Below are 13,416 nucleotides of genomic sequence, written 5' to 3'. Positions count from 1 at the left end.
TTCTCTAGAGCACTCGTGCAAAGTTTGTGCGTGTATTGGAGCGTCTCATATTTGTAGACGTTTGAAAATGACTTTCAAGTGCAACAATGTTTGGGTTCTATAAGATAGGTCTCTAGATAGATTGATGGCAGGTGTCTGTAGAAAAAAACTCCTATTGTGCAATCTTTCAAAGGTTGTCTTTCATCTCAGAAGTCTGTCATTTGAGTTGTATGCTTGGCATTATTAGGACATGGCTGGAAACTTACCAAACCTCTATAAGAATTTTTATGAAAATGAAACCAATAGCTACCACATATTTGATTGTATCCGTTAATTGATCAGATCCAAACAGACAAACAACTTCAAACATGAACCTGTAAATGAGTGACAAAACAAAGAACTAATTTTAAATATGAATGTAAACAGATTGCTATGACACTATTTTGTGGATGGCTCAAGATATAGGGAAAATTCCTACCAGCTCTCAAAACTCGAGAAACAGCTCTTAACTTACGACTTGAAGCACAGTGAAATTAAAAGACAAACAAGTGGGTAAATGTTAAGAGGTGGAATACCGGAGTCTGGCATGTGTAGCAAATACTGTTTCCAAGTTTTGCAGACAGTGCACCTGTCATGCTTTAAGTGCTGAGGTTCAGACAGTCAGTAGTCACCTGCCACCACCATCCCCTCTTATATCACAATGAATCAAATGTGCAACTTTAATTATGCAGAAATAAAACTGATTTAAAAATCAATCGTTATAATACCACAGAGAGGACAAGTACAAACTGTGGGCTATTTGTGTATTCGCCTTTATTTGTGCCAATCTGAATGTAAATCAGGTGCCTAATAGGCTATTTATCTGCCTATATTACCTTTATGCTTTTACAGCTCTTTTATCATCTTTCTATCCATTCGCTATGAATACATTTGGAACAATTGTTCTCAAGAATATGGATGATAATCGATGAGAAGATGAATTGATGATCATGATTATTAACGTTGTTATATTATTTTCCTAATTTTCTCTCGTTTTAATTTACATGCAAATTATTTTGAGTATTCCCTTACAAAATAATGAAATGTGATATATAAATACATATCTCCCTGTCATCTGTTTGTTGTGAATATGTTTGTACATTGTCTACAAGATATGGATGATGATGATGATAATGCAAAAAGGAGGTGGGAGCTGTTATTATGATGTTACAAGAGTAGTATGATTACTATTGTCCTTTTGATTTTCTGTCTGTCTTTGCTGCTGGTTGTGTTCATGTGAGTGTCTCTCACACGATGTGTGTGTTATTTGTTGTCCGTGAAGGTGCACAGACGAGCCATGCGTCCACCTAATGACCGATGGCGCCGGAGCGTCTGTGCTCCACTTCAAAACAGCATCATTGTTACAGGAACACCCAAACTCGCACCTGCACTTATAGCCGGCTCTTTCATAGAGCTGAAGGGTCGACGGATGCATCCAGTCCTCCTTGAAGTTGTCAAGGTGACTTTTTAAATGCAGGGGTTCCCGCTGCGATTGCGCCTAGAAATAAAGTCTGCACCCAGTCTGCTGTGCTGCTAAACAGTTTGTTGAATAAACATATAACCATAATCCTTATATAAATAAATAAAAAGTAAACAAAAACAGTTTTTTTATATGTATGAATATGTATCACTTCTGTTGACAGTGTACTAAACATTTACAGCAAGCGTACAGCATATTTTATATGAATAATAGAGGTTAGTTTTCTAGTTATTTACAAAGTAGAATTAGAGGGATTAGAGGGAGAGGTGGGGTTGTGAGTTGAATATCACGCATGCGCAGTAGCATACCGGCGACGGCAGTACAATCGGTGGCCTAGCGAAGAAGGGGATTACACAGCCCAATTTGACAGGTCAGTTAATAATAATTACATGTATTTGAGAGTCTGTGTGTGGTAACTCCTTATAATTAGAGGGCAATTTTTTGAAAACATTGGGCTGTCGCATATTTTACCGTTAAGGTTGGATTTCAGAGCTAATGTTAGCTAAATCAGCTAGCCACGGTTAGCCAGCTAGCTTTCGGTAGTAGATTGTGCTAACAACGGCTGTAACATTAGCTAGCTGAGTAAGTGTAGCCTTCGTGTTTGTTTAATATTGTTTCGTGCTTTGATGATCAGGGAATTGGTAAGTGGAAGCAGCACACCGAATCATTAGAGAATTATACGTTTGGTTGCTTATTAATTTCGCCGTGTCAAGACACATAAAACTAACCAGCTAGCTAGTATCCTTAGATGCCACTATGTATCGAGCAGGGAATGACCCCCTGTTTAGTTAGGTATTTAAACTACAATTGGAGTTTCGAACGTAGCTATCTTAGTTAGTGATGGTTGTTAATCTTTATTAACACGTGCAGAAAACTGGTCATAGCTGCCGTACTCGCAGCTAACTGTAATATACTTTGGCTAAAGATTCATACAGAATATGCATTGTTATACAACTGGTGGTGCAATATAAGAGGTTGCCATCAATCATTATAGGACCCAGTTCTAAACTGGAAAGTTAGAAGATTTTCTCCAGACCCCTTTTTTTAAAGTCTGTCCACATAACATTTAAATGTATATTTCGGCATCTTCCTAGGCTACACAATGAGTCAGAGTAAGGACAATGCACGACTCAAGAGCTACAAGAACAAGTCTCTCAACACAGATGAAATGAGAAGAAGGAGGGAAGAGGAAGGCCTACAGCTCCGCAAACAGAAGAAGGATGAACAGGTGAGCAAAGTGTAGATGAAGAAATGTAGACCTCCTTATTGCAGAGGTAGAATTGTTCACAAACAATGAAGGACCTCTCTTTACAGACCTCCATCAAACTTAAACAATCTTAAGGGGTCTGAGTTTGTTTGCTGTCAGTGTTGCTTATGTGAGGAAGAAAACTTGAATCCATGCTTTTTTTTTTTTTCTTTTTCTTTTTCTTCCCTAGCATTGCAATTGTGAAGTAGAACTGTGCTAAGTAAGATCAAAATATTTTATTTAAATACTATTGTATTTCAGCTGTTTAAGAGGAGGAATGTTGCCACGGTGGAAGATGATGGCACCCTGGAAGACGATGGAATGGCTGATAGTGGCTACCTGGAGTCCCAGGCTAACAATATGGACCCACTTATGGTGAAAAGAAAAGCATTGAATAAAATCAGTCTCTTATACTAAAGTTTAGCATAAAGTATAAAGTCAGATGTGACAGTCTTTCATCTGTGTTTCATCAAATCTTAATCCCCAATGCTGTACAGGCTGGGGTGATCTCTGAAGATATGACTCAGATGATCTTCTCCAGTTCCCCTGAGCAGCAGCTAATAGGTACTCAGCGCTTTAGGAAACTCCTTTCTAAAGGTAAGGGTGCCGTAGACTGACTTTTATTCCTCATATATACTTTTCACCTCTGTTCACGATAGTGGCACCTGCCTGTTCCCTTGATTTTTATTAGGGATGAATGACAATTTAATTCCTTTAACATTGGAAATTATAATTTTGAATACTCAACTAAAAGATTTTAATCTGTTGATCAAGATAATGCTGCAATATAAATTTTTGCCATACTGTCAACTTTGACTCTATTTCACACAGAACCCAACCCACCTATTGATGAAGTCATTGCCACTCCAGGGGTGGTGGAGCGCTTTGTTGAGTTCCTGAAGAGGAGAGAAAACTGCACTTTGCAGGTACATTTCCTCATTTAAATCTTGGTAGCGGTGCAAGTGTGCATGAGTTGACTAAACTGAGGGGGCATTAAGCTTCTTGCAGTTTTTTTTTTTTCCTTTTTTGTAAAGTGTTCTTCCTGTCATAACAATGAATTTCAAATACTGCATGTATTGTGTGTAATTTGAGAGTTAAAATCTAACCTGAGTAACCAACACAAGGTGATAAACGAGTATATTTTCATTGTATTTTGATGTTTTAGTTTGAGGCTGCATGGGTGTTGACCAACATTGCATCAGGTACATCCCATCAGACAAGGGTGGTAATCCAGGCGGGAGCTGTGCCCATATTTATAGAGATGCTCAGCTCGGATTTTGAAGACGTACAGGAACAAGTAAGAAGTATTTACTGAAAGTCACTAAAATGTCTGATGTTTCTTCATAATTATGTGATTGTCTGGATGTTGCTATAAATATCCCTCCTGGCTTATTAATTTAAATAAAACATAGTGGTGGTGATTTAAAACATTTTATATAATCAACATTTTGCAAGTCTGTTATCCTGAGACTCATAATTGAATATTATATTGTGATGTTATTTATTTTATAACATGAATAATGCCTTTGCCCCTCAGGCAGTGTGGGCCTTGGGAAACATAGCAGGAGATAGCACAGAATGCAGGGACTTTGTGATTGACTGCAACATTCTGCCTTCCCTGGTGCAGTAAGTAGCAACTCAGTGTCACGTTGTCTTCCTCCTAAATCATCTTCTTAAACTTGAAAATAAAGAGCACTTTTGATTCTGTGTCCTTGGGAAAAAAAGCTTGGTAAAACTCCTCTTGCAGGTTATTGGCCAAACAGAATCGTCTAACGATGATGAGGAACGCAGTGTGGGCGCTCTCAAACCTGTGCAGAGGAAAGAACCCACCTCCAGACTTCACTAAGGTAATTTGCCAAGATATACACATCACTATGGCAACAGCACACCTCTCTCATTGCTAAAGTACATCATATCTCACTTTCCGAGGTCACATGTTGCCTATAGCTTAGATGGAAAACTGTCGCTCCCGCTCAACTTGTTCACCCACCATGTTTCTTTGTCCCCTTGTTTTTCTTCCAGGTGTCCCCATGTCTCAGTGTGCTGTCTTGGCTGCTTTTCGTCAATGACACAGACATCCTAGCTGATGCATGCTGGGCTCTCTCCTACCTTTCTGATGGCCCCAATGACAAAATCCAGGCAGTTATTGACTCAGGAGTCTGTCGCAGGCTGGTGGAATTACTGATGTAAGGCTCTAGGCAGGCACGACCAGCCGATAATACCCAAGTGCTCTGTTTCACTCAGACAGCAACAGAATCTCCTATGTGCACCATTCTTTACCAGTACATTGGGTGTGACAGTCCAGATGTGGATGTGTTTTGAATATTCCCAGACATTATTCAAATTTGATTTAGTCATTAGCAGCTGTGGAAAACTGCAGAGGTTTGGAGAGGATGCACGACATTTCAAAAAGTTAATAGTATTTCCATGTGAGAAAATACCATAAACTCAATGTTGATGAGCTACAACAGAAAGAATTAATTAAAATTTATTTTTAACATCCTAAAACTGGAGGGCAAATATTTTAATATCATGTAGTTTCAAAATATCAGAACATCTGAGCGATCTTACACTACAATTCTGCTTTGTTCTAGGCACTCTGATTATAAGGTGGTATCCCCTTCACTGCGAGCTGTTGGGAACATAGTCACTGGAGATGATCTACAGACACAGGTAAAAGCAGTATGTCCATACAAATGAAGTTCAACTGCTTATGCAGAAAGCAACTGAATACTTACATGTGAATATTTCTGACTTTGGTTGTAATTTGTATTATTTTCTAGGTGATCCTGAACTGCTCAGCGCTGCAGTCCCTACTTCACCTCCTGAGCAGCCCCAAGGAGTCCGTCAAGAAAGAAGCCTGCTGGACAATCTCCAACATCACTGCAGGGAACCGAGCACAAATACAGGTGTGTGTGCTGTGTCTCGGTTTAACCTGGAAAATGTTTACTCACAGAGGTTTTAAACTTGATGTGAGCAATTTCCTATTATCAGTCTTTTCCCCTCTTTGTAGATGGTGATAGATGCAGGTCTGCTGCCACCTCTCATCACCATCCTGCAAGTAGCAGAGTTTCGCACAAGGAAGGAGGCAGCGTGGGCCATTACCAATGCCACCTCGGGGGGCTCTGCAGAGCAAATCAGGTAAGGCCACTGATGCATTTTAACATAGCTGTACAGTAAATATAGCATGTGTTCCCTACAACCAATGTACAATATGTCCCTTAAATTTATATGAGGTTGTGAGAGCTACAACACCCTCAGTTGGAATTAATTTATACAAATGCATCACTTAATGTCAAGCTAGATTGAAGGCTATTATGTTAGAATTTTAAAGCTGACAAAAATATAGCATTTAGCAGGCTTCGTAAAATGATATCATGAAACAACCATGAAATAATCTGGAGGAAATGGGCTGTTATTGTTAATTATAGTGGTTTTCATCTACTGACGTAGTAGGCCGGCAAAGACCTTCCTTTAGCTGGTGTAATGACTGTGGAGTAGTTTTATCTATTGATACAGGATGACTGGATTGCTTATTGCACTTCATTTTTGATGAACAATTAAAAATTCTATTCTGTTTCTGTGTGTGTACTGCCCGCTGCAGGCACTTAGTGGAGCTGGGCTGCATAAAACCTTTGTGTGACCTACTCACACTTATGGACTCCAAAATAGTCCAGGTGGCTCTAAATGGGCTAGAGAACATCTTGCGACTGGGAGAACTGGAGGCCAAGAGGGGAGGAGGCATCAACCCCTACTGTGCATTAATCGAAGAGGCCTACGGTAGGTGGACATATTTTCATTAATAAAAAAAAATACATATATATTTAAATGATTACATATACACTGATTACAAGTGCAGTGCCAAGCAAGTGCCAAATTATTACTATTATTAACATTTTTAATCAGTGATGCAAGCTGTGAACTCAAGGTGTTGTCCAAAACCTAAAGATGTTGAATTTAGAGAAATAGAAATTACAGAAAATTTGCAAATTGAAAAAACTGAAACCACAGAATCTTTGACAGTTTTAGTGTGCAACTAACAATTATTTTCATTATGAATTAATCTGTCTCATTGCTTTTAACTTATTAATTGTGCCATTCATAAAAACAGCTGAAGATTGTGAAAAATGTCGCTTATTGATTTCCAGAGCTCAAGTTGATGTATTCAGATAGCTTGTTTTATTCGATCACCTGTATAAAATCCAAAGATAGTCATATCAATATCATATATGACAGAGAAAAGTAGTAAATCATTACATTTGAGAAGCTGTTACAAAAGAATATAATACATTTTTTGCTCAAAAATGACAACTCAGTTAACAAAATAGTTGCCAGTTAATCCTCTGTTGTTCAATTTATAAACAACTAATTATTGCATCTCTAGGTAGCTTTGGTTGATAAATTACTTAAACAACTGATGATTAAAATTGTTGGCAGTCAATTATTTGTCAATTGACATTTATTTCAGCACTAACTACTTCTTCTGCTTCTTCTCCTTCTCCTTCTCCTCTTCCTCTGCCGCCTCCTCTTCCTCAGGGCTGGACAAGCTTGAGTTCCTGCAGGGCCACGAGAACCAGGAAATTTACCAGAAGGCCTTCGACCTAATCGAGCGCTACTTCAACACTGAAGACGAAGACCCGTCTCTGGCTCCGGCCGTCGACCTGCAGCAGCAGCAGTTCCTTTTCCAACAGTGTGAGGCCCCGATGGAGGGCTTCCAGCTATAATGCTAAATCCTCCCTCTCCCCCCTGTGCTCCACCTTCATCCTCACCTATGCTCATTTCTCTCGCACTCTGCCATGATCAAGGGCGACAACAACTCTCAGCGATCGATTTAATCATTATCACAACTATGGAAAAATGTAACACTACAGGAGCACGTCTGTGTGCGTACGTCCAATGTGGGTCAAGTTCCCCAGTCTTATCAGCCAGTTTGTGAAGGTTTCACTCATCGTTCTGTCTTGCGCTGAGCTCACCTCTGCGCCTAATTCCTCAGCACCTGAAGCCCTCCTACCTTCCTTAGGCCCCAGCATCTTCTAGGAGCAGATTTTCCCTGTAACAACACCTGCATCTTGCTGTTTGGATTTCCTCCTCAGCTCATCCAAAATTAAAAGCACCTCTCTTCCCGTAGGATTGATGACCCCTATCTCTGAGTTAGTGGGAGCTTTAAGACTGCACCGCTTGTCTGATTGAAGCATTAATGACTCGCAACACAGACAAACATGGACATGATTTTTACCCCCCCCCCCCAAAAAAAAAAAAAAAACACACACACACACAGAAGAATGATCTAACCTGAACACTGGACTGACCATGAGATGGTGACCACATGTTTAACCGTGGTCACTGAACTGAATTGCCCACAGCAGGGCCACGTGGCCAGTTCCAATCCTAGGACTCAACTGACCTCTACAAAAGGCACTTAAACGACTCAAGAAAATGGAGGTGAATTCCCTCGCCTCCTCTCTCCGGCCATTGGATAAGTGACCACAGATGGACAAATTAGGAACTTGATTGTGTCGCTGAGGGGTGGAGCATGTGGGTGACACCAGGCTGCTTGCATTCCCTCCTGGATCCCATATCCTCTCAGATTCCTCTCTCCAGTAGTGGGACTTTTCCACCTGCACACGCTCCATCCTGAAGAGTTTAGACTACCTCCTGCCTCTGGTGGGACACAAATAACCCCATGGAACCATGGGAATTGGAGTCTTCCCTCGCACTGAGACAATTGGACAGACTTGGACAAGACAAAACAGATTATTTAACCCTGGATTCTGTCCAGCAGCAGAACAGCGGGGATTTTTATTATCGTTCCATAATTTCATTTCATTTGCAGCACTTTAGTTCAGGACTGATGCCTCTTTGAGAGTATACCGTAGTTTTTACATTAACTATTTAATTGGTTGACACGACTCTTTCCTCCTCAGGAAGTGAGGTGTAGAGAGGTGTGATCTGTATCCTCGGTCCCCTTCTGGTATGACAAGGATTACTTCACTGTTTACCCTTCCCACAGAGGGACTCAAGCAGATTGTGGACTGAAACTCTTAGCACACTAATTACAATCAGTAGATGATACTGCCTCAGCAAAGCTACAAGAACTTTATTGTGACAAAGTTAATTTGATTATTTTTGGAAAATTGGCTGTTTAGGTTAGCATCTGTCATTTTGCTGATGGTGCCATATTCTACAGAAATCCTTCCAGATAATTAAAAAAAAAAAAAATCCAGTTTAAAACTTGAATACTGGTGATCAGCTTAGTTAGCTAAACTGAATGTTTGTTTACCACGTTCTCTCTACATTGCTTACTTTTGTCAAAATGTCTGCAAGAGATGACCAGCTCTACATGTTCATTACTGTTTGTTGTATTGAGTTTGTGCAACTGTCCCCTGTTATGCCATTTGCATAAAAGCCGTTTCATGAACCACAGTGTAAGAATCAGTTTCACTGTAGATGGGACACGGTATGAGTAAGTATTTTCTTTGATCCACTTACTGCAATACGACTAATTGAATGGAAGTACTTTAACTTTCTGTGTAAGGTGGCAACTAATGATTTTTATTATTGATTAATAAGCTAATTTGTTTGGTCTACAAAATGTGAAATTATTGAAAAATTCACATAAGACTATAAAAAACAGAAAATATTCACAAATGAGAAGGTCGAACAGGTTCGTTTTCTGATTGAGAAAAATCTTAGATGATTTCTCCAAAGTGCTGAGAGTTGCATTTATTTATGAACCAGAACCAGATCAGGTCATTAAATCAGACAGAAAATCTCAAGAAGCATCACTTTATTGTAATGAATTATTTTGGTGCTCACTATATACAAACATAGATGTGACAAACAAGCCTAATTACGTGAGTATTGGGACAGGACAGACCATCGTACAGATGGATCATATACTGTATGCCTGAGCCACTTCTTGATATTCGCTTTCAAAAACTGAAGACCGTCTGAAACCCTTGAAGGTTGAAGTGTCTTCACAAGGTGGATAAAAACAAGTAGACTGTTGCCTCTGAGGTAAATTTAAAAACAGGAATACCTAAGGCATTCTGGTTGGAGAGCTACGTGTTGAAGGTTTACTTGAAGCATTGACAAGAGTACTTTAGTCCCAACTTGTGGGTCTCTGCAACTGATTTATTGTCTGAAAAAAATCATTTGGCTTTCTAAATGCCAATAGCTATTTATAAAAAAAATTAAAACCTGCATTACAGTATGAGGTTTCCACTGACTTCTAATACAACAAATGTTACCACCACACAAATTATTAGTGCAGCTTCCTCAAGAACGGGTTTTTAACCTCAATACATTCATGAACTGATTTCAAAAATGATTAAATAATCCATAGCTGTGTGTTAAAGTCAATCTGCTGGTTGCAAAAGTACTACTAAGTGTCAAGTGCTTTGATATCTCTGGTTTGCTCTGCTCCTCCAAAGGAATAGGAGTGGAGAGATTTGAAGTTGTGATAGATATAGTAGGAAGTGGGGAAACTACTGGCCCAGTATTTAGGGAAAATTACATGGTTTTGCAGGGACAAGCTGTCCTCCATCACTGAGCCGTCTCAAACCGGGCAACAGCAGCTCCCCCTATTTTTGTAGTTCCTCCCTCCACCTGGCCTTCCTCTCCATGTTTTGAGCTGTCAGGGACTCATTCCTGCCTGCAGCCTACAAAAACAGGACAAGATACAGGTGATGGTATTTACTGTATATTTGACCAGAGATACTGAAGAAACAGCAGTAACATTTACTGTGTGTGTGTGTGTGTGTGTGTGTGTGTGTGTAACCGTTCAACTAACACTTTGCTCCTTGCAATCAGATAATGGAGAAGCATCCAAACACAGTGCACTCATCTATTGTCACTCACCCGCTTGCCCAGGACCACCATCACCAGACAGGCCCCTATTGTGACTGCCATCATCATATAGCAGGCTTTCACTCTGATTTTGTTTCGGGCAGCATCAATCATCTCATACCTGTGGCACAGGTGGGTTTAGAAAAAATACTTTATATTATAAAATACTTTTTATTATAAAATGAAGGTTTTTATGATCACAACAATTCAGTCATCTGCCACTTATGTCCTTTATACAACTGACTAATCACAGATAAATATTGTTTGATGCTGAGCCTTGGTTCATTGTGTGTACATAAGGTGGGAGGTCTGCAGTTTTATATGCGTGACAATCATGTCTTTTACCAAAGCAGTACATCAGATATCATCTCCAACCTGATGTCAGTTAATTACCTCCAGCCAAACAGAGTCCGTCTTTGAACTGCAGCAGTCTCACCACCGCTCATCCAGTTAACTTAGCTCTGTTTACTGGGATGCAACTTAATTAAAATCACACAGTGATCCAATCAGACTCAAGGTCTGGTATAAACAGGAAGAGGCTACTTACGACACAAGCTCTGGTATCTGGTCTGCGGTCTTAAAACGTCCCGACCAGATCAAAATCTTCTTGTCCAGCTCCGAGGGTCTAGAGCCTGGGATTCTGAACCCGGGACGGGGTGCTGTACGAAAAAACAGAGCATGTGTCCAAAAAACAAACAAACAGAGCAGAAGTCCACAAGCCCCAGTCATTAGATCTAACACCCCAGGATTGTGACCCCACTTCCTGTGTCCCTCCTTCCTTTGGGACTTTAAAAAAAACATTCACAGTGGCTATGGGAACAAGAAGTGACCTGTGATTTACAAAATCTATCTAAATAAATATGGTAGATTTCTATCTTTGAATCATTTTGAAAAACTTAATTTATGTAGTAGTTTAACACCTGATTGATTTGAGCAGTTTTCCCTTGTAAAGCTGTGCCACCTACAATGGCATCCTGGATTAGACACTAAGAACAAATGAGTGGTGGTAAATTTCTGTGGCTGAACTGGATCCAAAACTCTACCTTCTGCTGGGACTGTAGGCACAGGCTCTCCAGGCACGGGCTCTGCTTTGACCTCCTGTGGTTTAGTGCACATCCCTCTGTGGCTCCATGTTTCAGCAACGTGTGTGCACCTCTGACCTGTTGAGATAAATAAAAAATAGTAAATGTGCTGTAAGGCTGCAACTAACGATGATTTTCATTACCTGGATCAATCTACAGATTATTTTCTTGCTTGATCATTTTATGTAAAAACTGTCACAGAGTAGTGAAAAAAATGCATGTTGGAATTTCCTAAAGCTCAAGGCGATTTTTCCAAATTGCTTTTGTCCAAACAGATATAAACAAAAACTAATAAGATTCAATTTACTATCAACTAAAAACTGCTCATTTTGGCTTATAAAATTATTTATCTGATTTTCAAAATAGTTGCTGATTAATTTGCTGTTGTCATTTCAGCTCTAATTATAACACATGCATGCATAATTCATGCCAAAATCTCACAACAACCAATTTTACATGACTAAACACAGTAAGTACTCACAAAATAACTCACACCATAAAGTCTTGAGGGCTTAGAAAATGTGCTGCTCTCTTGCATAATAAGATGGAGGTGTGTGTGGTTAACATATCCTGAGACATCGTGTAATAAAACAACTAAAAAGTTAGCAGGGTCAAGGTTTTTTAGTGAGACGTTTCTACGGGATGAGTAAACGTGAACATCAAGTACAAATAACACAATACAGGAACTGTAATTGTCATTATATTGATCAACACAACTGTCGAGTAACGCACCATTTAATCATTTAATCGAATCGTGGCATCGTAAGAAAAAGTGGTTAAACAAAAAAAAGAGTATAAGCATGTTGGATTATTAGCTACAACTACAATAATTTAAAGGTCAAGTTAACTACAAATACCAAGTGGGAGAGAAGCCAGAGCCACCCAGTTATTGACCGAAAACAACACAGACATTCAACGTAATGATACGAACCTAAAATGTTGCCAATGGAAAAGCGCGATCTGACGAAATTCATGTTTTTTGATCAAATAAAAAAGAGTCAATGAGTCATTCCAGCCATTAATTTGCGTCGAAACAGTTCCAATCCTCCATCAGCTACTGAAAGTCGAACAACTGCCCAACAGGATGCAGTCACATAATCATAGGAGCCTGATCCATGTGCCTGATCAAAAAGGACACAGTTTTTATGCTAAAGTCTGTTTCCCCCTCTGAATATGGCTGGCGGTGCAGCTGAAGTTAGGTGACGGTTTGATTATCGTTAAGCATCAAAAAGATTACTGATCAGGGTTTTTTTTTTTTTTTTAAGTTTATCTTAAGTTAAGTCTATGTTAAAACAATGGTGAGGTGCCCATACTAATATGAAACAGGTTTTGCTTGGTGTAATCATTCCTCCTGTCCATACTGGTCACTACAACATCCCTTCCTAATGTGCTTTCTATTAAACTATTGGGGGACAAAATCCACAGTCCAACCCCCTGTGCAGGCATGCACATGTGTTCCAGTGTTGCTCTGAAGCTAATATGTGGCTTGAGCAGCCTGGGTTAGTCGAATGAAGTGGGTATCTCGCAGAGTTACAGCCTTTTTTTAGAATAAAATTCCCTGGTTTTGTAACTATTCCTCCACTGCAGCAGCAGTTTCACATTAAAAGTAATTGTAACTTTGGAAGATATAAACTTGGTTTTCTGAAGCCTTGCGTTATCTTCAGATAAACCATGGAATAAATGTATATTTTACTTACATCGGATTAGATATTCTAATGTCCATTATTAAAGCAAGCAAAACC

General features: G+C 39.5%; 2 protein-coding genes across 3 annotated transcripts; one reads left to right on the top strand and one right to left on the bottom strand.

Annotated features, from left to right (window-relative positions):
• Positions 1-1,764: 1,764 nt before the first annotated feature.
• Positions 1,765-9,162, top strand: kpna1 (karyopherin alpha 1 (importin alpha 5)). 2 transcript variants are annotated; one of them, XM_040126503.1, is made up of 14 exons: positions 1,765-1,868; positions 2,593-2,726; positions 3,006-3,119; positions 3,242-3,341; positions 3,576-3,670; positions 3,910-4,041; positions 4,282-4,370; positions 4,492-4,591; positions 4,767-4,930; positions 5,339-5,417; positions 5,528-5,653; positions 5,758-5,885; positions 6,349-6,524; positions 7,281-9,162. In XM_040126503.1, the coding sequence occupies exons 2-14, from the start codon at positions 2,601-2,603 to the stop codon at positions 7,466-7,468; spliced, it is 1,617 nt and encodes a 538-aa protein (XP_039982437.1). In that variant the 5' UTR covers positions 1,765-1,868; positions 2,593-2,600; the 3' UTR covers positions 7,469-9,162. The 2 variants fall into 2 exon arrangements, with proteins under 2 accessions (XP_039982437.1, XP_039982438.1); XM_040126504.1 differs by lacking the exon at positions 1,765-1,868 and adding an exon at positions 1,916-2,139.
• Positions 9,163-9,514: 352 nt separating this feature from the next.
• fam162a (family with sequence similarity 162 member A) lies at positions 9,515-12,804 on the bottom strand. The gene is made up of 5 exons (XM_040126505.1): positions 12,606-12,804; positions 11,636-11,752; positions 11,140-11,251; positions 10,605-10,713; positions 9,515-10,405 (listed from the first exon to the last, which is right to left on the bottom strand). Exons 1-5 carry the CDS (start codon positions 12,646-12,648, stop codon positions 10,328-10,330), a joined length of 459 nt encoding a protein of 152 aa, XP_039982439.1. The 5' UTR covers positions 12,649-12,804; the 3' UTR covers positions 9,515-10,327.
• Positions 12,805-13,416: the final 612 nt, after the last annotated feature.

Source organism: Xiphias gladius, chromosome 5 (assembly GCF_016859285.1).
Source record: "Xiphias gladius isolate SHS-SW01 ecotype Sanya breed wild chromosome 5, ASM1685928v1, whole genome shotgun sequence".
Taxonomy (NCBI): Eukaryota; Metazoa; Chordata; class Actinopteri; order Istiophoriformes; family Xiphiidae; genus Xiphias; species Xiphias gladius.
This window is presented reverse-complemented; position numbering and strand designations above follow the sequence as displayed.